The following is a 27,485-nucleotide window of genomic DNA, read 5'->3' as shown; positions in this document are numbered from 1 at the left end:
ACGTATATATGTAACTGAACAACACGATTTAAAATAAAAACGCAACAGACTCAAACATTTCCTCGAGCTAAAATTTGGAGAAACGTGGTCTAGGGGCGTGCCGCGAGGTACAGGCCGTCTTCAACATATACATGGGTTTAGACAAAACATAGGCACATGGGCACTATATCAGCGAGAGTGAACAGCCAAAATAAGACATTTCTTATTCGAACCTGAGCAGGCCTACATATAAACCAAACACAAACGAAGGAAATAACCAGCTTCCCCAGATGGGAAATATTTAGCAGACACAGGAGGCATGGGAAACTGCCTCCACTTGGGCCAGTGAGCCTTTCACAAACGCAAATCACTCTGTTTATGCCGGTTGGGTCGGCTGTCAAACGGTTGATTTATTACTTTGGCTTCTCACGTTTCATCACTGCCCTGGTGGTACAGAGATCTATATTCACAAACATTGACTTCTTTCATGTAGCAGCTTGCTTGTTGATACTGCAGATATAGTTTTAGTGGAATCCAAACATATTTGATTATCAAATAATAACCCAGTATTCTAAAATACCTTTATTATATTTATTCATACATACTGTATAGGAAAAAGCACAGTTTAAAAGCGGTACACAAATTACAAAGTCCAATATGAACCACAAAAGTCCATCACAAATGCATTCCGAAAGCATTCATGGGGAAAGGAATAAACACATTTGGTACACAAAACCAAGGCTGTCAGTCAGCAGCCAACTGAAGGAGATCTATGGCTTAAACACTGTTCATGAGTCACTTCAAACAATAAATATGACAACGTGGTTCAGTGGTGTGGATTCTATGTAGTGCAGAGATGTGAATGTTGTTTTTGTCATTCTCTTACAACATGGATCCTCCAAGACCTTATCTGGTAAAAGATTAATCTTTAGTTGGAATTCCAAACCAAAGCCACAGAGCAAGGCCACTGTGTTCACGGGAACAAGGCCAATCAAGTCTTCTGGAGTAGCGTAAGTTTCTGGTTTATATCCTCACTTCAAGACATAATGTGGGGGGAGTCGCTGACCGATTCCAGGTCCTTCACGGCTAAGTTAACGAGATGCGCAAGTGCTTTCTAGTGATGGAGAGATGGAGCTGGCCATACCTGTGGCACAGGTCAGATGAATACATAACTCTGCCTGTCTGAGTGCAAATGGGATGTTACACCTCTAGGACAACAGGCATCTCATCCACAGACAGGTCAATGGTTTCAGTTCCTAACTCCTTTCTTGTCACCTTACTCCCCCTGCTGGTTACTCTGAGCTCTGCAGGACATCTCTGTGGATCTGGGGTGGAGGGAATGATAGAGAGGAGGAGAACTCTTGGATCCTCTCCATTGAGCCCTGAAATACAAGCAGAGGTTAGATTAAGAACTGTACAGCCATGACATCAAAAGCATTAAGGTTAACCAAAGTTGTTTTCTGGCTTTTGTCTACAATGCTTACACTGTCTTCAGGTTTCATAGTTAAGTGTGTGTGGTTGAGTATGTGCGAGTATTGTTTTTGTTGAGTGTGTGCGTATAGGTACGTAAGTATGCCACTTACGGTTGGCCAGGTCAGCTTTGACAGGTTGTTCCAATGTGACGACACCTCTTCCTTTTTCAGCAGTCCCTTCTCCAGCAGCTGTCCAACCAGGTACAGGAAGTTCTGCCGTTGCAGAAAGAGAGAGGGCTAACCCAACCAAGCATCGCAGTGATATACATGAAGACGTGTACATACCCATTAGTCTTGCTACCACACAAACACAAGATTATATGCATAAACCACACTTATGCAAGTGATCACACACACTTTAACACGCTCAAGTGTACAGAGGAATGCACATTCACTGTCACACAGGTAGAAGCAGTGTATGGGACCAGTGTGACTCACCTGTATGCAGCTAGGGGAGAGGACAGCAGTCAGTGAGGGGTCTGTAAAAAGCAGGTGAAGGGGTGCTGGAGGACACATCTCTTGCACCCACATGTTAACCAGCTGATCAAGAAGGGCCCTAACGGGGCTGCCTCTGCCTGTGCCAGACTCGTCGGTCCCAGGACACTCAAGTGGGTCAAGCAGGGGCAGCTCCCCAGACACTGCAACAAAAGCAAGCCTCAGTCTTCATAACCACCTCTACTCTAAAGGCAATGAACTGATTAATTCATCAATAATTTATCAATTCATACATAAATGTATCCCTATTCACATCTGTACTGTCTAGTGTTGGTCCCAGATCTGGGGCATGGGTTCTGCAGGTTTGAATTCCTGGTAAACTTTTCAGTTCTTTTCAGAACCTTCAGATCTCTCCTGTGAATTTATCTGATGCAAATATAAAGGACACAGCCCTTAAAGAGCAGAACTGTGCAATATCCCAAATCAGGGTCCCCTCGCCCACGAGCCCCTCGTTCCCTCTCCAGCCCCCAAGCCCTTCCTCACCCAGCCTGCTGGCCAGCAGAACAGTACAGCGCAGCAGCATTTGCTCAGGCACTGGGGACAGGAACTGCGGGGACAGGGAGAAAGAGTCAGTGTAAGTGAGCCTGCGGATCGGAGCCATGCTCAGGAAAGCAGCACGGGTGTGTGTTTGAGAGCCGCCTCGTGTACCTTCCTGCAGCTCAGAGTGTCTCCCAGTCTCCGCAGCAGATCCTCAAGCTGTTGAAAGCTCAGCCGCTCCCCTTCTGACCTGGGACCTACAGTGATGCTTAACACCTCCTGCAATAGTCACACCACCTCATCATCATATCATCACCCACTCTCAGGGATTCAACTTTCCATTGGATCACTAATAGGTTCATCTTGCACAGGCCTTCATAGACTGCAAAGAAAACCCTTGGAAACTGATGTGGACCTAACATGATGCATTTTAACAAATAGTGTACTGCCATAACGCCTGGTCAGTGAGTGAGTCTGGTACCTTGATCTCTATGATGATGTTTGATGGCAGAGTGGCACTGTGGGTACAGTCTTTGGGGCACACAGATCTTGTGTCCTCCCCTTGGCTGGCTCCTTGAGGAGTGGCCTGTTGTCTCACGGTTGCCACCTGAGATCCCTCACCTTCACCAGTCAAAGGTGGGGCGGCAGGCAGAGTCTTCATCACACGATCAAACGCAGTCTTCCACTCTCGCTTAATCAGGGCTGGGAGACAGGGGAGTGTATACTGTGCCATTACCTATCTGAGATGCTATATGCTATGTTTCCTTATGGCACAGCATTGTCAACAAACCTCAGAAAAACATTAACCTCAAGGGAATCCTTTGTCTTGACAGTGTATATGTGTTACAAAATGACACCTGCTGTGAACCAGCTGAATGAAAGCTGTACATTATTCTACACCTGGGCGTACATCCTCTGCTTTATACATAGAACATGTGAGGAATAGGCTAAGGCACTAAGGGTTTTCTCTAAGGTAGTATCAGTGACAGTGTCTTTTTACAGGTGAGTTACTTTATCTACCCATCTACATTTAAAATCTAAGTTCACCTGAGTCTAACTGCACACGGTGAAAATAAGGAACTTCTTCACTGTCAAAATTTTAATTGCATGGAGGACAAAACAGAACATCAGACATGCACACTTCACACTGCCCATGCACACATTATTCCCAACTTTCTTATCCAGCTGGTGAAAGTACACCAACATGCATCCTGCTCGTTCTTACAGTACCTGTGATATTGGAGGACAGCCAGCCGCACGCCTTCTCAGTGGCCAGACGCACAGTGATATTTTCAGATGTGGTGAGAACCTGGAAACACAAAAGACCACAAAATATGGACATCAGATGTACAGAGCTGGCTGGCAGGGAAGACACAGGCTGGTATAAAATCAGTACACAGACTCCTTAAGGCTGAAATTCTCATTATGACCATTAGTGGAAAACTGCCAAAGTGACTCACAGCAGGTGAGGTTTCCTCAGGCAGGAGGACTCGGATGGCCTCAGGGCCCTTCTCTCTGCAGAACCTGGGGTCAACACAGGACGTGTCACTCTCACACACCAACACAACCCAACAGAGCAGTCCTAAAGCCACATACACAGCCTGCATGCGGGATCAGTACAGTCAAACCGAAATGCTATGCAACAAATGACAGTCATGCATGAACACACTGCACGCGGACCATTACGCTCAAACAGACAGATGTCACTGCAACTCCTGAAGTCAGCAATGAGCTGGGTGCATATGTTACACTCACAGTAAGCTTCTCTGGTTCAGGAACATTGGGTCAAAGACCTACACCTCTATACATGCAATTCCTCCCGAACAGGAAGCTTTCAGCTGAGTGCAACAGTATGAATGTGGTGTTAAGGATGTGAGCACAGCATGGGTCTATACTACATCGATTAGCAGAATTGACTTGTCAGTGCAGGAATTGGATTGTGTGTGTGTGTGTGTGTGTGTGTGTGTGTGTGTGTGCGTGTGCGTGTGCGTGTGTGAGAGGGTGAAGGGGGGAGAGCCCTGCCTCCATACCTGGTGCCCCGCTCCAGTGCCTGCCTGCCCCTGTCACACAGCTGTGCGCACACGGAGTCATTCAGCTTCAGCACGCTGACATCATCCGAGCCCAGCCCCCCCCTCAGCATCTTCTCTCCGCTGCACACCAGCTCCGAAACCAGGGTGGCCCTGCCGTCACAGAGAAAATACTCACAGTCTTACAGGAAGAGAAGATGCACCACGGGACAGTGAGCACACACCACTAGCAGCGACAATGCCTAAATAAACTCCCTAGTGGATATGCAGACAAGACCTCGGCCAATCAAGACAGACAGACAGTACAGGAGAGGGTTGGGACTGACTTGATGTGCTTGACACAGTTGGATGCGACCCTTTCGGCCACAAACTCTACAGTGCGACGCAGGGATGGAGGCTGGTTATGGAAGAAGGCCTGCTCCAGCTCCACCTGGACAGGCAAACGGACACAGACAGAGAACAGGCAAAGCCGATGTGAGGTGGGCTGCTTGAGCCACTGTTTTACTCCCCCTTCTGACACATTCTCAACTGGCCACTTCTACCCTTCCCGCCCCCCCTTTCAGGTGTGTACCTGCAGTTTCTGGTGTGACCTTGTGGTGGGCGGACCCTGGGGCTCAGCAGAGGTAGGCGTGATCTTTCGGATAAGGCCCCCGTTCTTGGCTGTGCTTCCCGCAACAAAGGCAGCAAGCAGTTTGCGGAACTCGCCTACAAGGGGATGGAGAAAAGATGTAACCCTCAGAGTATGGGTGGCTAAGCATAAGCAAAAAACGAAAAAAGGTGTCCAGGGTTTGCACTCACTCAGGTAAGGACAGCAGGTGTAGAGAAGCTGCTGGTCCACCAGGGGGAGGCAGTCCTGCAGGAAACAGACACACACAGGATAATACGTTTTACAGGGCTGGATGAAAGCCTAATGTAGAGAGCATAGCACTGTGTGTCCCAGTGTCCATCTGGAGAAGTGTCAGACAGGAAGCTGCAGACATTCACTCACTAGCCCCTGGGAAGCAGTGTGCTTTTCCACCTCCTCAGTGTCCTCCTCCACATCACTAGTGAAGAACAGATCCTCCGGAAACACAGGAATCTGACAGGAGAGAGACGGAGGAATTGAGAGCAAGAGAGAGATAAAGACAATGCTCATGTGATCTGTCAGCTTGAAGACAATCCCAGAGCCGCTCTTGCCCCTCCCCTGTTCTCACCTGGAAGAGCCAGCCCAGCACAGCCACGATCAGCAACTGGTTCAGATAACACACTTCACCTTCCTGGCCCAGCACCATTCGCCTAAGGAACACACTGTGTCAGGGCATCTCCCCCAGTAAAAAGGAGCACATCTGCATCTAAACCAATAAAAAGTAAGAGCCCATTTCTCTCACATTTTAGACGAGAGCTTTTTCTGCCATGTTATTAGGCTCGTTGGCAGCTCTGTGATGGATGCCTGCCTTACTGTCATGGGCACCTGCATTTTGGCATTCACGCTACACACATTCTGTGAAGACTCAGATCACATGTCCAATGAGGGTCTTTATCAGCACAGAACGAGCCCAGCAATGTGTCGTTTGTGTCCGCATGTGTCACCTGTAGAGGCGCAGCAGCACGCAGAGGGCAGTTCTGTAGCAGAGCAGGAAGGGTCCAGCGAAATCCATCATGGAGAGGAACTCCACCACCCAGGGGACCGTCAGCACGGTGCGCCGTCTGCGCAGACAGCTGTGTAGCACTCTACAGACATCCAGAACCGGAGAGGTCTGCGCAGGGGATGGATATCCAATCAGAGATGGAGACTTAGACAACGTCCAGCACCTGCAGTGTGTAGCTAAAATGGCCCAGGGTGGTGGCAATTTTGAGACTTTGAGAGAAATTCGGGACTCTTTGGGACAGGTAATTTCATTTACAAATAAAACAGCCTGTAAACACTTTGTCAGAAAATGATAAGTAAACAGCAATTTCAACTTTTCGCAATTCCCAGAGAACGTTAATATGACAAGAATTACTTCACAAAACTGTGCATGCAAGGACAATGTGACTTGTTAGATATACAGGGACCAGTCAGCTAATCACACAAGCAAAAACGGAGAGAATAAGATGACTCGCAGATATAAAAATACAGATATCATGAAATCCCCTCAACACACACACACACACACACACACAGTCCAGTACCATACCTTACTGCGGATGGCAATAGAAGACTCCTGGATCTCCCTGGCTGGGGGCTCAGAGGTCTGGTACGGCAGGAATGAGATGAAGCCGAGGAACTTGGCCAGGAGCCGGGCCGTAAGAAGCACAGAGCAGAACCGCTGCTTCTCATCCTGAAACAGACCGAACAAACGCACATTCCGAGCCTAGGTCACGTCACTAAAAATACAGCCTACACCGGCATATTCCACTACCTGCCGCTCCATATCCCCTTCTCCCTCGCCCTCTCCCTGTGGTCCGTCCAGTCCCAGGATGGCCACCTCGTCCAGCTGGAGGAGCTGCTGACACAGGCTGTCCGTCAAGTGCTGGTTCAGCTGACAGCTGAGGGGGGAAAAACGGACCATTCAGACCAATTAGTATTTTAGTGTTCAAAATCAAGGTTTACATTCAGCCACATTGTTACTTATTAACACAAATGAGTGAGCTTTGCATTATCTTTACTTTCTTCCCAGCACCTCACCTGCTGGCTGTCTGCAGGAAATCCCTGAAGAACTCCTGGTACCCGGGGAAGGAGGGTGGGGGGCAGGGGCCCGTGAGACCCTGGGGCTGGATGAGCCGCTCCTGCAGGCGTTTCAGACGGCCCAGGCTGTCCGCTCCCAGCATGCCCACGATGTCGGGGTCAGGTGCGTCACTGGGGGACCCCATCATCCGAGGACCCTTGCACATCTGTGCAGTAAGGAGAAAGACACGTGCATGTATGCATGCGAGTGTGTGTGAGTGTGTGTGTATCTGCCTGTGATGAATATGTAAAAATCCCTCACCTGGACAAGCTGCTTCTGGAAGAGCCGTGCAAAGTGGGCGTGGTTTCCCGCAGCGGTCAGCTGACTCACCATCCCTCTGAGAGGGAGAGACACACCCAGTCCGAAGAATGGATAAATACTCAACAGCACTGAAAACAACAACATAACACCCTAAAGCTTTGCCAGAGAGCTCACCTGACCCTGCTGCCTAGCGCTGCCTCAAAGTTCCAGCCCGGCTCCTTATGACTGTCCTCCCACTCCCGCAGCAGCTCGTAGAATATATCCCTGAGGGGAAGAATGCCACTCGGTCAGAAGCGTCAGAAAGACCTCTGTATTCGTTTTAATCCACATGCACTCCAGTTTCACAGAAAAGGCCCCTGCGGTACCTTTGCTTTTTGAAGATGTGGAAGGCCTTGTCGCTGCAGAAGTTGGAGCGGTTATCAGTGGCCGGCTGGAAGGGAACCGACTGGATGAAGGGTGAGAGGGTGGGGGACACCTGGAGGGTCACAGAGAGAGAACCTGAGCCATTTTTCACACTTTCTTCATCTGAAAACCAAACATGACAGTCGCAGTCTAGGATATCAGTCTTTTCTTACTTCTTTACTTACTGTATTTTGGTAATGGAGGGCAGCAGTACAGTAACAGGTCAGAGCCTTGGCATTATGGATACTGACATGGCAGGACTGTAGGTTCCAATATGTACGATAAATACAATGTTCTCAACAAAAGGGGGAATCCAGCCTGTCTCATACCTTGGCCGTGCTGGTGCCCTGGGCCTGGGTGAGCCGGTCTCGCAGGGCGGGAGAGAAGCAGCCCACCCTCTCGTTCTCTGCCAGGAGCCGCAGAGTGCACCTGTCCAGGTGGGACACCAGCCTGAGACAGACAACGAGAGAGGTATAATCTCACCACCTGTGACCCAATTCCAGGAACACCTTTATCGGCCACACATATGGAATCATATTACGGTGGGGGTTCAAAGGGGGAAGCTCACTCAAACTGATTCTCCAGCACTCGGACAGCAAAGTAGACACAGTTGTGCAGACTTCTAAGGTACCGTCTCTCCAGAACATCTGTAGAAAAAAACAAAACAGAAAGACAGAGTTCGCAGTGGTGATAATGTAACAGAGTAAAGTATATACAGTGTTAATTAGTTAATTTACAGTTTATGGCATGATGATTAAACCTAAGCTCCAGTGTGATATGGACAGGACGGCTCACCCGGCATCGTCTCCTTCTCCCTCTGCTCCTCCTCTTCATCATCCTCCTCAGAAACGGGTGGGGCTCGAGAGGTCAGCAGCTGCAGCACGAAGAAGAGCTCCAGGAACACACTCGGTACCAAGTTCTCTGTGGACGCAGGCACACATGCACGCATAAAAATATATACAACACTTATCATTTACCATTGATCATGCAACACAAAAGACAGTGTCACAGTACAATGATGTAAGACACCAAATGCACAGAATGAATCGTGATGCACTCCCCCCTCTCCAAAAATTCTTGTTATGGGAAATGATAAACCCCATATGAAACTATTTCAGTTTGCAACAGTGAGAGGGAGCATCAGGCACTCCCAGGTTCCACCTCCTGCAGGTCCGTACCTGCAATGCAGGCGCAGTAGAGCTGTGCCAGCAGGTCAAGCGCAGACGACAAGGTCACCTTCGAGGCATCAGGGCAGGACATCTGGGTGTCGCAGGCGAGCCGGGAGCTAGGCCTGCCCCCAGGTTTGGTGGGGGTGCAAGGCTCCTGGGCAGGCGAAAAAGGAGAGCTGGCCTGCTGCGCTAATTTGGATCTGTCAATGAAGACATAACCAGTCAGAGGAGTCCAATGTGAAATTTCATCATCTCCCATCTCACCCCATAGCCCTGGTCCCCATACATACTTCTCTCTCCTCAGAAGCTCCCTTTCCTCCTCTAGGCCGTAAGAGCACCCCTCAGCAGGTACCATCCCAGTGCCCTCTGGGATTGGAGGGCTGGATGGCTTGTGGAAGGGGGTGGAGGTGAAGCAACTCTTGGGTCTGGAGAGGGGGCGTTCTGCACTGACCGGCGTTGGGTTGATCCGACGGGACGGTTTAGTCTGTCTGAAAACAGACGCAATGAGCAACATCAGTACAGAGTTCACAGAGACAAGAGAAAGAGCTTCACATGCCCACATTATGACTACACACGAATTAAACAGGCCAACCCACCTAAATTGCATCATATGCAGATGTGGGTTTTGTAAGGGGAACCATTGCAGTATTTTTATCCTGTTACCTATTTTAAGGTGACTGCACTTACACGGATGAGACTGGAGACGCCCCGACAGGCGGAAAGTCCTCCAGGTTGTTGAAGTTGAGCTGGACGGGTGCGGGGGACACCGGAGTGTCCATCTTGCCGCTCCTCCTCCCCGCCTCCCGCCGCCCCGCCTCTTCGTGCAGGCCGCGCCCCCCTGCCGGCCGCCCCTGCGCCGGCCCCGCCCCCCCGCTCCTCCTGCGGCTGCGGCGCTGCGGGGCGTGGTTGGACTGCGCATCCGGGGGGGACAGGAAGTCACCCAGGCTGGCACGCTGGGCGGAGCGGCGCTCTGAGGGTGGTGGTCTGGCGGCGGGGCTCCAGGCCGAGCTGAAAGAGGGGCTGCTGAGGGCGCTGACGCCGCTCAGGCACAGAGACCCCGAGGGCGCGTCCCACTCGGCCCCGCTCCCCGGGGAGATGGAGGGGGCGGGGGAGAACAGCTGTACCCGGCTGGCACTCCGAGGTCCGGCCCCGCTGACCCTGCAGCTCCTGCGCTCGCTGGAGAAGCCCGGGCCGCGCAGGGGCCTGGAGCTGGGGGTCTTGGCAGGTGTGGCGGGCCCGTTGGTGAGGGCATGGCTGCTCTGCTCCCGCAGGAAGTTCAAAAAGAACGGCACAAACGCCTGCCTCGGCACATGTAACTTCACCAGGGACTCGCTGTCACCGGTCTCCTGCCAGAACGCAAACAGGCCAAGTTAATAAAGCATGGCAAGCTTACAAGTTACTAAAAGGTAACGTAAAAGGGTTAGCTGGACACTTAGAGAGTTCAACAAATTCAAGACGCTAGCCAGATAGCTACCTACCGTTACGTACCTATGGTCCTCAGGCTAGCCAGCTACCTATATGTTCGTTCATTTTGACCGTTCCACATAACGTTCGCCTCTACAATATGTGAAGCTTTTGAAACGTGCCAAAACCAGAATACCTTGTGGTTTGCCATATTCGTTTTACGGATGCTATCTAGCACGGGGTGTGTTGTACAGGTAACAACATAAAACGGCCGTACTTTTAAGAGGAGAAGCAAGTAAGCGTTCTAGACCTACCAGGTGAATGGTCTACCTAGCTAGCTAACAAACAAGTTTTAGTAGTGTATCTCCGACAAGTCGTGGAACAAGACTTTGGTCATGACAGAATCGACATATTTTATTTTTCTACACTACAGCACTGAAGAATCCTCTTCGCAGCAAAGCGACTTCGGGTATTTTTGTAGCTAGACGTTTGTTCTAGCTACAACCCAGAAGCTAACGCCAGCTAGCTAGCTAACTAGCTACAGAAGCTAACTAGACTCTGCTGGACACATGCAAATCGCCGTGTACAGTAAACAAGTTTATGCCGCAAACGATAAGATGTCATCCCGTAGTTTTGTCGCGGTAACGGCGTCTGGGTATTGGTGAATGTGTAGCTACGCGTCAGTTTTGGTTTTCATCTACTAACCTTCCCATATTTGAGCCATTGCACGGCCTTCCTTGTTTCCACTTTCCCCAATAGCACCGATTCCAAAAGAGCCGCCATTCTGCACTGGGCAAGCGCCGCTCGGCTCCGCCGGTGTGAAGGGAGGCGGGGTCGCGGGGGGCCGAGAGCGAGAGCGCGCACGCTGCTGCATTGCACTCGGAAGCGCGCATTAATACCACAGACATCTCAACTCGCTCGCCTCGCTCATCGTGAGATGGTGCAGTCTGTCGAAGTGTGGTTTAGAAATAATCGCCAACGTGGGATACAGTGAGAAGGCGTTTTCCAATTGAGAAGGATTTCACCGAATCTACATTATCTACCCACCCTCAGTTAAGACGGGGAATGAGAGCAATGATAACTGGGTTAGCTGCTTTCTGTAGGCTACTTTAAATTGCAAGCATGAATGAATGTATTTTGCATTTGCAAATAACTCCCCGAGAAATGTGTATACACTGCAGCCTTAAAATAGCTTGGACTCCGTTTTCCAGGTCATTTCACAAAAATCCATCCCAGAAAACAGACTATACTGGATCAGAAGTAATTTCAACCTGCAAACCAAAAATGTGACAAGTATTTGTCACAAATGTATGACAGGAACAAAATAAATGAGTGAATAAAATTTTTTTGTCTGCATGCTGAATGAGTATTTTATTTATAACCAGTTTATAAAAATAAAATACAAAATAATTTTAAAACAAACAGAAAACACTGTACAAGGCATTGATATGGTACAAATGAAAAATAACGTAAATAATTACAGTTATGTACAATGCAATTCCTCCACTTGTTACATTCTTTCATTGTAACTGTACACTTACATTTCAACATGGTAACATTGTAACATGACTCAAAACAAGAAGCACTGTGAAAATAAATCAAAGAAATAAAAAAAGACAGGTTGAGGTGAAGTAAAAGAGGGTCATAAACAGATATTACAGTAGAACATTTTTAGAAACTGAGCAGACCAGATAATTTCTCTGAAAATGGGACTGGCCAAAAGGAACTTTCCTGCTGTCTCCTGCAAAGATGAACGAATATGAGATAGGAGAATGCATGTGCTGAGCAGGTGTGGACGGTACAGACGCACCGAAGATGCGTCGAGACACAGCAACAGTCAGTCAGACAATCACACTGGTGAGCAAGAGACACACAGGTTCCAGTCACGCCCGTCCTCGAGCGGAGCGCACTGTTCCAACAGTGCTGACAGGTAGGGATTTTGGAACAGACAGACACATACCTCCCACACAAAACAGAGACGCTATCATGCTCCGTGAGGTGACAAAATATTTTAGTGTCAGTGGACGGGTTGAGGGACAACTTTTGACACACACACACACACACACACACACACACATACACACATACACACATACACACACACGGATGCCCTTCCCCACTTTATCAATAATAAAATAGAGTATGAAGCTTGAAGGTGCCCACTGTGAGAGAATAAATAAAATAAAATTAAGAAATGTGTGATTCATTAGTTTGGTCTCCCAGGAGTGGGCCTGTAGTAGCTGCTACAATTGTCAGGTCACTGAGACACAAGGAAGACCCTTGAGACTCGAAGAAACAAGAATCTGCTTTGTAACTTAAAACAAAACAACCAGACAACTCATCAGTTTGTCGTCACTGATATACATATGGCAGACTGACAAAACATTCTGGAGGTTTAGTCAGAGCTAAAGCCATCACACGGAGTGCTTTTTTTCCTTTTCCACAATCAGCAGCACTGTCAACTCCCTTGCTTCAATGTTCATTTTACATAGTGTTTCTGTTTTAATAAGTGTATCATTTAAATTATAATTCATGGTATTCATAGCAATTTAATTCATTTACACATGAAAAAGACAGAGCAGTTACATTAGATGTTGGTTAGCCTGCTTATGACTGTACCGATTATATATTAGAAAAAAAATGCTACATGTCCATTCAGCCATGGGGTAAAGATAGCATCTCCAAACCCCACCAAGCAAAACTCTGCTTGACTGTGGAGAGGATTCTGGAACCTCCCACACAGGAATACTGATGGAGGGAATACTGTCCTTATTCTCTCCCACTACAGTTGTGAAGGCCATGACTGATGTAATAATCACAGGTAAGCGGCACGTTTCTGGTGCCAGTACAGCAATACAGCACTTGCCTAGTCTAACTGGCACACAACCGATAACTCGAAACGTTCAGGCCATGACGCAGAGGGTCCTCACACAGGTGGGCCAAACAAGCTCTTATCGAAGCCTCCAGGGGGTGACGTTTCCGTCTGATGGCACGTTGTACCAAACGAGACCCGTTACACTACAGAGTGGACCTTTCTTCTGGTCAGCACAAAAGAGAAAAAAGACAAACTACTGTATGTATTAAACTAAATATCATGTAAACACTCAAATATTCACATATTTTTCCTTGTGAAAAGAACAGAGTTTTTGTAAACTCGTGCAACCTTCCCCTAAAAGCCACCGAAAACATAATTTACATTAGAAACAATAAAAAGGTATTTAGTGAAGACAGAATACAAATCTAATGTGACTAGTTTGTGATTTCTAGGATTCTAGCAGTTACAGAGTTCCTCTGACATACAAATACACTACAATTCACACATTCTGGAAGAAAATACCCAACACACTTTCTACATGCAGTCAAGGCTTTGACTTGACAGTCAGGAGCATGTGGTCATTTGAGCAGGAAGGGTCAAACAGCTCAGACCTGCATCAGCTGTGTATGTCTACTGGACATGCTTCAGCAAAGCTCACCAATCAGAGAAATTGTCAAACTTAAAAATGTATAAATAAAGACAAATCTCAGAACACACAGCAATACAGGAGAGCAAAAAGAAAGCAAAGCTGCCCGAAACTGACCAATGGAAACAAGAGTTGCCCTCACTGACCAATATGAAGAAGAGCTGCCCTTACTGACCAGCAGAAAGCAACTAGCGTCTCGCCCTGGAGAGGACACCACAACATGCAGGCACAGCCAGTGCAGGAACACAATGACAGATGCAAACCCCTGAGCACAAACCAGCTATTACTTCTGCAGTTTCCTTCTAAAATGCTGCCAAACACAGGCTGCTGATGGCAAGACCTGCTATTCATGTTGGCAGCATGGGTAAACCCCAGCAGCGAGAGCAAGACAGAGGGAGCAGGAGAGAAATGGGCTGTTGGCTTTTAGGACTTTTCGTGACATTCTGAAAACTGGTATTTTCTTGAATAGTCAGTATCAGAACATGTGTCCCATTTCCTCCTCAATGACCTCATCTCAGGTGATCTGGTTATCCTTACCCACAACGTCAGCTGTCTAGCTTAGGGCAAACTACAGAGCTCAAGGCAGTCCCCAATACCACCACGCGAATACCCTGCTTTCACAGGGAGAAGATAAATGCTGTATCCACCTGACTGACTGAGGACGGTTAATATCACATGCATTTGTGACCTAGCGTAGTTATTCATCCCTGGATGGTTGCACTGTGAATGTCACCCATCTTGGTGCACAGGACACACCTCCAGGCACCTTGCAAACAAAGCTCTCACCAATGGACCAATCACACAGAGCTGAACACTTACACTCACTTCATGGGTACATACAGACTCCTCTGAATGTAAGATTTTTTTATGGAGCATAAAGTTGTCATATAATGCAAATAACATTTAATCTACATTAATTAAAATTATAAGAAAGAACAAGTTCTCATTTGATATTGTAAATAGGCGCCATAAATGAATAAACTCAGCCAATTAAAAACAGGCTAAAAATATTTTTTTCTGAGAATATGGTATTTCTGCATGACAGGTACACTGATGCACATCGAATGTGTATTTTAGCGTGAAAGCCAGTAAAGAGTAGAGTACAGGAGGCAGGGTCAGGGAGAAGAGGACTGTGTGGAGACATTTTCATCCCTCACACAAAGACAGCAAGGAGAAACAAATCAATTACAACATTCCAAATAAAATATTGATAATTATATCTACATATTCCAATATCTTGTTGGAATACAATCATCTGAGAATGGATGAACATGAGGACTGGTATGTTGCTTGTTTCTTTTTTTTTGTCTGTAGTGCATGCAAATAGTAGTATTGGTAGGATTTATATTACAATATCTTACAAGCAGAAGAGAGAGAAGGAGTGAACCAGGGATGGTCTGTTCCAGAAAGGAAAATGTTTGCTCTATCAATGAACTGTCAACTGGATTAAACTAAGTATTTTAAATGACCATGCCCACCTCTTTAAAGAACATCATCTCTTAAAAGCCCGATGCCTTAGCACAAAACATGCCTGTCCCAACCCAAGTTTAACATAACACTTGAGGTTTCTTTTGAATTTCAGAAAGATTAATTTGATAGCACTGAAAACCTTTGAGCCTGAGTGACAGGGTAAATGATATTGATCATTTAAAGCTGATATGTACCAGTAATTATTTTTTTCTGTTTTTTTTTGTCATTACAAGCATTATCTGATAGGACTAAAAGGCCTGACACTTCAGTCTGTAGGACTGTGAAACAAATTAAAATGACAGGGAATGGCAGTCATAATTTACTGCCTCAGCAGAAAAAGGTGCCATTTTTCCTGCCAAACTGAACATTTTCAAGTAAACCTTTCAAGTAGCTTCTAAATTCAACAAAACATTCAGTCACTTTCTCCTAATTGTACATTTATACATTCAAGATAATCAAGGAGCTTTCACAGACCAGCAGCTAACACGGACCCCCTGGGTCTTAGTGCCTGTTCCCTTGTTCTTTTAAATCAGAGACTTGGGTAACATAAGTGAGTTCAGCTCATATTAACAAAGGCACACACAAAGACAGACAGATCAGGACAATTTCAAACAAAATTAATTCAACACTTTGCTCCTTGTCTTTCTTGGAGGGGACAGGCATGCTTGTTCACTCAAACCTTGTGAAACAGCGGTCACAATATGATATCAGGAAAGGCCCTACTGCACTAATGAGCTAAGCCACAGTGTAGCTGTACAGCACTCAGAGTGAAGCCCACCCCCTTTCGGTCTTGGGTGGGTGGGAAAACTGGGGGGAGGGGGGCAGTGCTCCCTTTCTTAAGACCTCCCACAGAGATCCTGGTGCAATGGACAGGGTATCAAGAGTTCAAAAGCCAAAGTGGACGAAGCAAGTGCAACACCCACAGATGGATTCATAAGTCTGTCAGTGCACCTGGACCTGAACATCACATGAATCCAATAAATAAATAAATACTATGATACATTTATCAGTGCGTGGTTCGTACACCCAGGTGAAACACATGGACACCTGCACTCCAAACTGAAGCCGAAGTCTAAGTACAGACAGACATGTCTAAATAATTTACATGTGCGACAGAAATAACCACGTCCTGGATATGTATACAGTGACATAACTAAGTGCAAGGCATTCAGACAGGGGTAAGTTCACTCTGGGTCACTGTGGAGATGCTCTATAGCACACTAGCATACAAGAAGTTAAAGTACGCACCATCTGGCCAAGAAGCCTGGGTACAGATGACTAAGATAGTCCATTTGTTTCTTTGCAGCTCATATTATAATGATTATAATGTTATGTTTGTTTGCCTTCTGTGTGCAGTTTTGTCAGAAGGAACAGCCTCATAATACTGTGATATTAATCCTTAATATTTCATATGGTTTGATTAACAAAGTATAGATTTATTTAACCGAACATATAAAATGAATAAATAAGGTACATTAGTGTGCTGGGGAAGAAGGAGAGGAAATGAGCATTGAGTGAGAGCCGTGGCCATGGAAGTTAAGAGTGAAAAGCAGTGGACAGAGTGAGAGAGAGAAGGAAGAGAGGGAGAGAGAGAGAGAGACAGTGAGCAGATTGTGGCTCAATGAGGGGAAGCAATACATTTTTAGCACACTGCCAAAGTTCGGAAAGACCAAAAGAATTGCACAGCCAGCCTAAAGTCCCCCCGCCTCCCCCCGTCCGCGTCTTCATCGTCATCTTCCTCACGTTGGCGTCGTCCGTCACGGCGACGGACTCACTATCTGCTGAGCTTGCTGGGGCACTTGCCCTCGCGGCCGCAGGCCTTGGCCCGCGGGGAGTGGAAGGATCCGGAGCGGGCCTGGCGGCCGCAGCAGGGCTCCTGCGGGTAGGCGCGGCGCAGCGAGGGCGAGCCCGACGAGCTGGGCGGGGAGCGGCTGCGGCCCTGGCAGCCCCCGCCGCCCCGGTGCTCGTGGCGGGACGGGGAGGAGCTGACGGAGCGCTGCATGGAGGGAGAGCTGCGGGGCGAGGCGCTGGAGCTGCGGTGCGGTGTGGACGGGCTGTTGGGCGGCATCCGGGACCCGCCGTGGTGCTGCGGGGAGCGCGGGTGGGCGGAGCCGCGGGCCCGGGTCACGCCCGAGCCGCTGTACATCAGCTGGGCCAGGCAGGTGATGAGGTCCGAGTCGCTCGTGCTGCCCGCGCGGATCCGGTACCGCCGCAACCTGGGGGCGGACAGAAAGGGGGGGGGAGACAGTTTATACAAAGCAAATTACAAGTGAGGCAGAGTACAACAACCACAAAGCCACATAAGGAGCCAACAACATCAGAAGCGCAGCATGACCAAGTTTCAATCGTTGGCCAGACAAGGTATGAGCTAGCTGGTAGAGACAAAAGTGCATGAAACCATAGAATAAAATTTTTTAATGGAAAACGAGGATGATTTAAGGAATTGCATTAGGTTGGTAGTGTTTCAGGTGTTCAGGTAAGTGTGGGAGAGCTGTGTCTTCAGATTTTTCTTGAAGATAATGAGGGACTCAGCAGAACGGATGAAGCGTGGAAGTTCATTCCACCACCGGGGGACAAGGCGGAGAAGGTTCTGGGAAGTGATTTTGTGCCGTGATGTGACGGAACAGTGGAAGAAACACCTATTTGTCACGTGCCCCTTGTGACAATAATGCAGGCATTTTGGTGAGCCAGTCACCTGATTACAGAAGTGGTAACCACTGCACGGGGGAACGCTTACCTGCCCTCCACGGCAGGGCGGCTGGGGGGCTTGCCAGGCGGTGGGCGCGGCAGGAACTGGGCAGTGAGCTGCTCGGGCACGGAGGTTGGGGCCACGGGACGCGGGATCTTGCTCTTGCGAGACAGTGGGCTGGAAGAGGAGGACAGGGAAGGAGCGTCGTCGCCCTGCCGGTCCGAGCGGGATCCCAGGTAGGACTCGTCGTCCTGGGAGCGGTCGGAGGCGGAGGACAGCTGGTCGCGGGGGAGATTGGCCACGGGGGCGCGCTTGTCAGAGGAAAGGGAAGGCGAGGGCGAGGGTGAGGGGGGAGCGGGTCCGTGGTGGTGGGCCTTCTTCTGCAGGAGCTTCTCTTTGGCGGAGCCCGGGGGCGGAGAGTCCAGCAGGTGCACGGGTTCAAGGACGGGGATGCGGCTCAGTCGGCGGGCGGGGTCCCGGCGGGGGGCCAGGGGCGGGGACGTGGAGGCAGGGACGGCGCTCTCCACCGCGCCCCTGTCCGCCTCCTCCAGGGTGTGCTGGTTGGGCTCGATGGAACGGTCCGGGTACCCAGAGTCGCTCTCGGGGTCCTTGAGTTCAGGGAGGGGCCCGCTGCCATCCCCCAGCATGTCCACGGGGGGCGACAGGTGGCCGTTAACGAAGACGGGGCTGTGGGGCGAGTGGGGCGAGCGGGGGGAGTTGGGGGAAGACACCAGGCTTGGCACGGGGCTGGGGGCTTTCTCTGCAGCGTCTCCATTCACCAGCCTCTCCCCGAGCGGGTCTGTGGGGCTGCCAGGCTGGGTGGGGTGCCGCTCTTGGGGAGAGTGCATGTCAGCAGTATTGTCCAAAGGCTGGGCGTCATTTTCACGTTTCTCCAGCAGGAGGCACTGTGGCACACTATCAGAGGCAGACTGTGAGGACAGCACGGATGGGCGGGGTGCTGTCAACTGTACAGACAAGACGAGAGAAGAGAGAAAGGGAGACAGAACACGGATAAATGGCCCAATACATTCATAGCAGTGCTGGCAGGAGTGTTGCAAGCCAAGTGTTACATCAGTGCGCTTCCATCACTCTCTCAACCAGTGAAAGGAAGGAGGGGAAATGGCAGTACAGTGGGAGTTTACAGGGGAATGTAATTAAACACACCACCACAACAGAGAGAGAGAGTGTGCGAGAGAGAGAGAGAGGGAGGGAGAAAGAGAGAGTGTGACAGAGAGTGAGAGACAGCGAGAGTGAGAGTGGGAGTGAGAGAGAGTGAGTGACTGAGAAAGAGATACAGACAGTGTGAATGGGAGAGAGAGAGGTAGGCGGAAGGCATTAGTGACACAGAGGGAGCAAACCACAAACGAGACAATTCGTCATGGTTCCTGTAACCATGACTCCAACCTGAAACACAGCAAACACTATCAGAAGCCATTACACCTGGCTACTCAGAGCTCAACAGTCAACACATCTAAGGAGCATGCTCTGAAGTTCACAGGAGCTCCACGAGTTCTCTAGGCAGAGCTGCTGGAGGACTTGGGAGAGACATAACATGAAGAACAAAAGAAAGGATGTGGAAAAACAACAACATAAGAAATGAAGAACTGGGGATGGTGGCAGTAGTGGGATTTGAGAGGAAGGAGAGGGGGAGTCCAGGCAGGTACTGAGGGTTCAGGTGGGGAGTGCACTGGGTTGAGGGATTTGGGGGATGGGGGGGGGGGTATTCACCTGCTGGAGCTGGGCGCGGGTGATGCGAATGACAGAGGGGAACTTGGTGTTGGCAGCGCCCGCGGGTATAGCGGGCAGCTTCCGGTGGCCGGGCGAGCGCGCGCGCGGCAGAGCCGCGTGGCAGGAGGAGGGGTGGTGGTCGGCGGACTGGCTGCGCCGCAGGCCGGGGGTGCGCTGGTGCAGGGGGTCCGACAGGGTGGTCAGGGGGGTGTGCGGGCTTGGGGAGCGGAGGAGGAGGGGGCTGGAGGTCCGTGCCACAAGCTCCTCCGGCAGGGACGGAGGAGAGGTGGGGAGCTGTGAGAGGGGGAGGAGGAGGGGGGGGGCAGTGGAGAAATAGCAGCATAGATTTAGCCTCTATGCGGACGGGCGTGGGGTTCTGGGGGTGCAGGACCCTCATGTGTTTACCACCCCAACACATTCTATCTGTTATGGAGTGAGAGTTTCAGAGCCCATCACTGCACGCAAACTCAGGCACTGTAACACTGATCTCAATGGTGTTCTTCTGTCAAATCTGGATTAGCGCCTATTTGGGATTGGTATCTTGATAATTTGTTGTACGTTTGTAGAAGAAAAAATTATACGAGTACCCTGAAGCCTAAGTTAAAATGGAGCTGTCAACAATCATACCGTAACTATTAAAACAATGTTTTACCAAAAATAACTCTTTATTATGCTTCACTCATGACATCATTTCAGGATTTTTATGTTCCCTTATTTTAAATAAAGCACGTTCAGAATCAATGGCGGCTTTCCTGTTTAAATGTATGTAGCCAAACAAGTAATCAGAAATCAAACATATTGTACCTGTAAATATCATATAATAATATAAATCTGCAACAGCAATTAATTTACCAAGCATAAAACAACCATAAGTGCCAAAAGTGGAAAATTTTATAGTGCAGTGTGAGGTAACAGCTTAAAGCAACGTCCATAAGAAAATGAATTTTGGCAAATTAATTACTAATCAACTAAGAATGGACAAAAAGTGCTTAAGTACGGTCACGCTTAGCAACTTCACTAAAAAGCCTGTCAAAAGCACCTTTATATAACTGAATCACAGTAATTGTTCCCATCTGACACACAATTTAGTCAGACTATTACCAGCAAATGATTAAGCAATGAAATCAAAGCAGCCTCGTCAGGATATTTTAACTCCTGTCAGGCGATGGCTTTCTGGAGGTCATTAAATAATACTACATATTCTTAGTTTAATGAGAACAGCGGAACACAAAACGGTAATTAGGAATAACATTTCAGGATATTCTAAAGGGAACACTTGTGCTTTTCAGAAAGGGGACATGCAATGCCGCCGCACCTCTTTTGTAAGCTATGAAAAAAAGGCGTGCGCTCCCAAGGGGAAGGACTGATTAAAGCGCTTCTGCAGAGAGATGGCCGGTGGGTATTCACCCCGCGATCGCGGGAAGCGTTTGGACTGAATGGGGGCGAGCCGCACGGCTCCGCGACACTCTCACCTTCAGCGCATCCGCAGTACATCCTTAGCAAACATTTTAGCGATGAGCTCAGCGATCCCCCCCCCCCCCCCCCCCCCCGAAACGCGCACAGTCACACGGTCGCATCAGCTTTGGTCGCGGACGCAGCGCATTACACGATTTTCTTCTGTCTGTTGCCGAGTCTGATGTTTTTGTCTGCGTGGTTTAATAGCGTTAAGTTTAATAGCATTGAGATGGTGGTTTTGGGCTCTGTTGGTTTTGTGTTTCAAATTTAGCCCGCTACATCCGCGTCAGCTGTATAACTGGAAAATCTAATACGCGGTGATGGTTTTCAGCAATGCAGGGCCGTGTGGTACACAAGCTAATAGGTGAATGGATGCACTGCTGTGGTCTGAAGACCCAAACATTTAAAAGCTAACAAACTCTCTGATTTTCAATCGCTGTGGATAGTTTGTAAAAGATGTAAAAAGCTCAGAGGTTTTCCGCTCTCCATATGAATCCAGTTTGTTTTTAAAGTGAATGTTCAAACAGGTATTCAAACAGAGATATTTCAAGTGGTCGATTTCTTGTGCCCATCGCTATCCCATAATTAACAACTATGAGTCTGGAGTCTAGTTTCATTTACCAAAGCCAAATTAGGTCTACTATTTGACAGGCAACAACTCAGAGCTGATGGTAAACCTCACTCCTTGGAGACAGAGATGCATGTCATTTCTCCATATTCCTGTCTAAGACTGTAATTGACATCTGGGTGCATTTGTCCAGGTTACCCAAATGACTGATTTAATAAGACAGTGTCAAGAGGTCTTTGTTGTTGTCAATACTCTGATTTTAAGAATGCGTTTGGGAAAAGGTGTTTGTCAAGCAAGGTGAAAGGTCATTCAAGGGCAGTTGCTGATAAATAAATCAATAAACTGATCACTTAAAATGACATCAAAATGATGGTTTAAAATAATCTTAAGCATAACAATAAACCAAAAGAAACCAGATGCATAAACCTTGCTTAAATACAATTTCCATACATATTGCTACCATTTACTTTACTGACAGAAAGTATACTCAAACAACACTCAGCAAGTGAGGCATTCTGGTGCTGCTCTTCGAAAAAAGCACCCGAAACAGTCAGAAATGTGACCTGATTCAAGCGTGATGTGGACTTCAGGGGACGAGCATTAATCATACCAAACTCTTCCTGAAGAACCGAGACTGAGATCTCGGACTCACGCCACAGTTCCCCAACAGCAGTCAGGTATCTCTGCAAAAAAAGCCCCGCCTCTGCACCCACAGACTCCGCCCACGCTACGACCCTGTGCTTTACCTGTGTGAGCGCGCCTTCAGCCATGGCTTCGGCGGGGCTCGTGGGCGTGATGGGGGGCAGGCTCCCGGGCAGACCCACGCTCAGCTCCAGTCTCTCCACCCTGGGGGGTCCCGCAGAGGGTGCGAGGGGCGCGAGGGTGTCCCTGTGGGGCTGCGTGGGGGTGGGGCTCGCCCTCTCTCCGCTGCGGCACTCCTCCCCAAGCTGGAGGATCTCCGGCTCCTCCTCCGAAGGGCTGCTGGTGGCCTTGGCCCCGCCGGACCTTCCCGCCACACTGGCCCGGAAGTCCTGCAGGTCCTGCGCGCGGTCCACTATCACCCACTCCCGCGAGTCCACGTCCTGCCGCCCGGAGCTCAGGTTCAGGGCCACGAAGCCGCTGCTGGCCGCGCCCTCGCCCTGCTCGGGGGACCCCGGGGAGCCTGGCTTGGGTGACCCGCCGCCGGACAGCAGCTCCTCGTCGTAGTGCCACACGCGCTCCCCCCGGACTCCGCCGGGAACGCTCAGGCCCACGCCCATGCCCACCTGGCCCTCTTTATCCTGCAGCAAGCCACCCTGCTGCTTCCCTGAGCTGCAACCAGGGGGAGACATGAGAACACCACATTCCCTTACACTGTGATGATTGTCTATGGACACTTACAGGTATTTATATATTATATAATATGATTATACAATATTATATGGGCACCTGGGCTGAACTATGCTACGACAAAAACCTACAGGTCCACACAGGGTATTCAGGCGCAAATGAACACTTAGGCTGCACTGTACCCACAGTATAACAGAAAGCTACAGGTCCACACAGGGTATTCAGGCGCAAATGAACACTTAGGCTGCACTGTACCCACAGTATAACAGAAAGCTACAGGTCCACACAGGGTATTCAGGCATAAATGAGAGTGGCAGGGGGAGGCGGGACTGACCAGGCCTCCAGGAAGCGCTCAGTGCTGGGCTTGGGCTCCAGAGTCAGCCTCCTCTCCAGCTCGAAACTGTGGATGTTGCGCAGCTTCCTCAGCAGCGGGGCGTCCCGGTCGGATGGCACTATCTCAGACCTCACCCGCACTGGGGAGCCCAGGCTGGGCCCGGCGTACGGGCTCTGGTTCCCCTGGTTCTGGCTGTGCTCTTCCTCTGTGGCTGCCTGGAGGGCCGGGGGACAAAGAGAAGGAACGTGGGAAATTGAGCCACATGTGAGTGACCACAGCAGGGCAGTGTGCTGTGTATCAGCGTTGGCATGTAAGCCAACGTGTCTCGCTTAAGTATCAGCGGATCCGTGTGTTCGGTACCTTCCAGATGTTGGTTCGGATGCGGTTGCGGTTGCGGTCCAGCTCCTCCCAGACGTCAGCCTCCTGCGGTCGCAGGGGCAGGACGGGGGAGCCGGGCAGCCTTTCGGGGGGGCAGTTGTTGTCCCCGTCGCTCAGCTGCTCGTCCTGCAACACCTCGTCCGTGTTCTCTCTCAGGAAGTCTCCCGGCATGAGCGAAGCGTTCGCCATGCTGCGTGTGGAGGTAGGACTGATGTTAACCGCCTCTCCGTGACAACCTCTACTTCACAAAGCAGCTCAACAATGCACAAAGGTCTATTCTTAGATTCGCCTAACTCCAATTTGTGCCGAGTATGTTTCCTAGTGGAAACCGGTTGGAAACACCATTTAAGAAAATTTTGTCATACTGGGTTCAGGCTACAAACTAGTAGTTTTTGGCTACTTTCCCTTTGGCAGAGAAAACCAAATCTGGCTAAACGTCACTAAGTGCTGAAGACCACACATCTGCAACCTACAACTATATGACTCATGCAGTTTGTTTCGGGGTTGTAGAACTAAGTTAAATGATAGTCATTTTCTTGGCAAGAAATAACATGACAAATTAGTGCTTTTAATGGTGGGCTTTCTGAACACTCACACCCTTCTGAGTTAATGCAGTCTGTGTTCAGGCTTGGATAGCTCATATTGTGGGAGTTTACCTCAATTTCTGAGGTCAGAAGTAGTCTGATGTTAAAGTTTGCCAACTGGTCAGAGTACAAGCTCATGCCGCACAAGCCTGAATTCATCTCTAAAATGTTCAGTGCTAATCTATGCTATCTTTGCGAGTGCTTACCCCATATGTGCTGGCGTGAGACGGGTGTGGTGCTGGGGTGTGGTCGCTGTTGCGTTGATAGTCAGCGTGCCGTCGGATCCAGTCCTCTCCCAGTCATAAGGGTCATTCTCCACAACGTTGTAGGTCTTCATGCTGTTCTCAAATACTGACATTAAGAGCTGCAAGACAACAAACACAGTTACCATCAGCCAAGCTATTCTACCGCTCTACTGACAATGGCAATTACACGAGTATCTGGTATGCCCCACAAATCTAATCATAAATGCACAGCAACATACACACACACACAGACATTACCTGGTAATCTGGTTTGGTGAAGTAGTCCAGGCTGCAGATGTGGTCCAGAAAGACGCTGAACTCTGGAGGCAGATGTTTGAGCATGAGGCGATGGTCATAGGTCTCCTTCAGCTTGCCCACCTGCTCCTGGGAGACAGAAAGACAGACAGTTCTTCATTCCTGAGGCCATTCTCTCTGTGTGGGGCAGGGATTCTCTCCCTGGACAGAGGTGTGTTCAACACTTACTTTGTCTTTGATCTTTCTCCAGGGTAGCTGGCCCACCATGAACTCTACCAGCATGTAGAAGAGGGACCAAAGGTCGTCATGACGGCCCATCTCCTGCAGGGTTAGCGTCACAGATACAGGTTAGAACAGAAGAGGACAGGCACCAGTGTAAGAGGCAGTATGAGACTGCATGCAGAAGAGGGAAAGACAGGCAGGGAGGGAGAGCAAGAGGGAGAAGAATAATAAAAGAGTGAGCATGATAGTTAGAGAAAGGGAATAAGAGGGAGGAAGGGTGACAGTTGGAGAAAGGGAGGGACAGTGTACATGCTAGAGGAAGAGGGAGGCAAGGGCCAGAGTATGAGCAGAAATACTGCGGCTGACCTTGTTCTTGTGTGCGTTCACCGAGGCATAACGCACTGTCCCACGGAAGCCTGCCACAGGTCGCGGCTGTTGGGGAGAGAGAGAGATAAAGAAAAGTGTCACACTACTGGAATAAAACAACACATCTCCTAACACATGCCATAGACACTACTGAGTAGACTGACAGACCAACAGACACGCACATGCACACATTCACACACACACACACACACACACACACACACACACACACACACACGTGGGCACTGACCGGTCGCACTTCCTGGCAGGAGTTGGTGAACTGGCGCGCCAGGCCGAAGTCCAACATGTAGCAGGTTCGGCACGTGGTGGGGAAACGACCCATGGCAAAATTGGACTGGTGAAGGAGAGAAAGAAGTGAAACACTTTAATGCACAGCTCTGGAATCTCAAACTTGTCTCAGGATGCCTGTCTCAGCCCCGCCCCCAGCTCTGCCCACCCGCTCACCGGTTTGATGTCTCGGTGCAGGAACCCCACGGAGTGGATGCTCTCGATGGCCTCCAGGATCTGCCGGCCCAGCCGCAGGGTGGTGCTGACCGTGAAGGTGCCGCGGCTCATGCTGCGCCGCAGGTCGGCCAGGTTCCGCCCCTGCAGACCACACCCCCGTCACTCCGGTAACACGGCAACAACCACTCAATACCACCGCGGCTTTGCATGTCTGACTGACTCAAACCTAGTGGAGAGCTCTGTCACTGCCTGACACGGACGCAGGGGACAGGAGGAGAAAAGCAGCATCTCAGGCCCCTACCTGCAGCTCCATCACCACGTAGTTGAAGCGGTCGTTGCGGCCACACCCAACGAAGCGGCACACATGGTCTTTACCTGGCCGAGAGGAAAAAGGAGAGAGAACACAGATTCAGTGACTGCGCATATTTTCCCTGCCCTTTGGCAGTGTTCTGCATCCCCCCCATCCCCCCTCCCCCGCCAAGCCAGTTCACTCTCTTCGCCTGCTGCCCAGACCCAGATTTATGGGGCGTGCTTAGAGCTGCCCTGTTCCTCTGGGACCCTGCCGGGCGAGCCACCCGACTCCAGCCCAATCGCTGCGCTGCAGAGAACTGGGCCACACCCCTGTCATCCTCCCTCTCCTTTAACTACAGCTTTCTTGCATCTCTCCTCCTGCTTAAGGTGAACACGGACAAGACAGGCAGGGAAAGAGAATATTAAATGGAGAGAAGACAAAATGAAGGTGAAAATAAGGTGGAGATAAGCCAGAATAAATCAGAGGAGTGAAAGGAGATGGGAGAGATAAAGACAAGGTAAAAAGGAGACCAAGAATGACTGAGCACAGAGGAGAAACGTGAAAAGCAGAGCCAGGGCTGATTCCCTGCATGTAAGGATATATCCACACAATTTTTCAGGGAGTAGAAGATGGTCTTGCATACACTCTCTATAAACACACGTTTTCTATGTAACAGAACATAATAGTGATATTACCAACATTAAAGAATATAATAAAAACACTAACAAAAACAGCAATAATAATAAAAGGATAAAAAAGACAGAAATCTAATTTACAGCCATTATATACATATATATATATATGTGATGTACATAATCAATCATATCAATGTAAGATATTGATATATCCTTTAATATCCTGCACACACACACACACACACACACACACACAACCAGTTCTCATTCTCTTTACATTTTGTAAAAATTTTAAAAAATGGCAAAGACTGAAAACCAACTTTATCAAAAATCTGCAACAAAAACATCTGGGGAAACTGGCCCAGAAAAAAAACCTGACAAATCATTCAAATGTTACATGGAGTCTCAGACTAAGCTGCCAGCACATGCTGGATGGACCTACAAACAACAAACACATCATGGCAGTAGCGTTTTATCAGTCTATTGGCTGATAACCTGAAAAAGGTAGGATGCAAGCCAGAATGACGGTCAGGCGAGGGTTTAACATCCATAGAGATAAAACAGGGAAGAGCTGGAAGTTTCCCAGTGGTGTGATTCACCAGTGCAGCACAGAAAGGAAAATTACACAAACACGGG

At 49.2% G+C, this 27,485-nt stretch overlaps 2 protein-coding genes across 4 annotated transcripts in view; both read right to left on the bottom strand.

The window, feature by feature from the left end:
- Positions 1-899: 899 nt before the first annotated feature.
- cdan1 (codanin 1) lies at positions 900-11,156 on the bottom strand. The gene is made up of 28 exons (XM_036542444.1): positions 11,079-11,156; positions 9,657-10,315; positions 9,260-9,457; positions 8,979-9,169; positions 8,596-8,721; positions 8,369-8,447; positions 8,130-8,250; positions 7,764-7,873; positions 7,573-7,662; positions 7,399-7,474; positions 7,098-7,303; positions 6,832-6,958; positions 6,607-6,750; positions 6,020-6,186; positions 5,644-5,725; positions 5,439-5,528; positions 5,249-5,303; positions 5,022-5,155; positions 4,777-4,880; positions 4,454-4,603; positions 3,884-3,947; positions 3,654-3,732; positions 2,905-3,125; positions 2,595-2,702; positions 2,430-2,493; positions 1,890-2,089; positions 1,563-1,664; positions 900-1,361 (listed from the first exon to the last, which is right to left on the bottom strand). Exons 1-28 carry the CDS (start codon positions 11,154-11,156, stop codon positions 1,272-1,274), a joined length of 3,915 nt encoding a protein of 1,304 aa, XP_036398337.1. The 3' UTR covers positions 900-1,271.
- Positions 11,157-13,668: 2,512 nt separating this feature from the next.
- ttbk2a (tau tubulin kinase 2a) overlaps positions 13,669-27,485 on the bottom strand; it is a 28,021-nt gene continuing 14,204 nt past the window's right edge. For 2 of the 3 annotated variants that reach the window (XM_036542446.1, XM_036542447.1), the window contains exons 4-16: positions 26,224-26,297; positions 25,923-26,063; positions 25,708-25,812; positions 25,458-25,523; positions 25,098-25,190; positions 24,873-24,998; positions 24,576-24,733; positions 23,768-23,975; positions 23,408-23,622; positions 22,491-23,055; positions 19,722-20,015; positions 18,042-18,958; positions 13,669-17,520 (exon numbers count right to left, since the gene is read on the bottom strand). In XM_036542446.1, coding sequence (XP_036398339.1) covers positions 17,079-17,520; positions 18,042-18,958; positions 19,722-20,015; positions 22,491-23,055; positions 23,408-23,622; positions 23,768-23,975; positions 24,576-24,733; positions 24,873-24,998; positions 25,098-25,190; positions 25,458-25,523; positions 25,708-25,812; positions 25,923-26,063; positions 26,224-26,297 — 3,404 coding nt within the window. In that variant the 3' untranslated portion in view covers positions 13,669-17,078. The remainder of the gene's footprint in view (positions 17,521-18,041; positions 18,959-19,721; positions 20,016-22,490; positions 23,056-23,407; positions 23,623-23,767; positions 23,976-24,575; positions 24,734-24,872; positions 24,999-25,097; positions 25,191-25,457; positions 25,524-25,707; positions 25,813-25,922; positions 26,064-26,223; positions 26,298-27,485) is intronic. The other variant, XM_036542448.1, reaches the window with a different exon arrangement.

This window comes from Megalops cyprinoides, chromosome 12 (genome assembly GCF_013368585.1).
Source record: "Megalops cyprinoides isolate fMegCyp1 chromosome 12, fMegCyp1.pri, whole genome shotgun sequence".
In the NCBI taxonomy this organism is placed as follows: domain Eukaryota; kingdom Metazoa; phylum Chordata; class Actinopteri; order Elopiformes; family Megalopidae; genus Megalops; species Megalops cyprinoides.
Note: the sequence above shows the minus strand (reverse complement) of the source record. Positions and strands in the feature narration are given on the sequence as shown.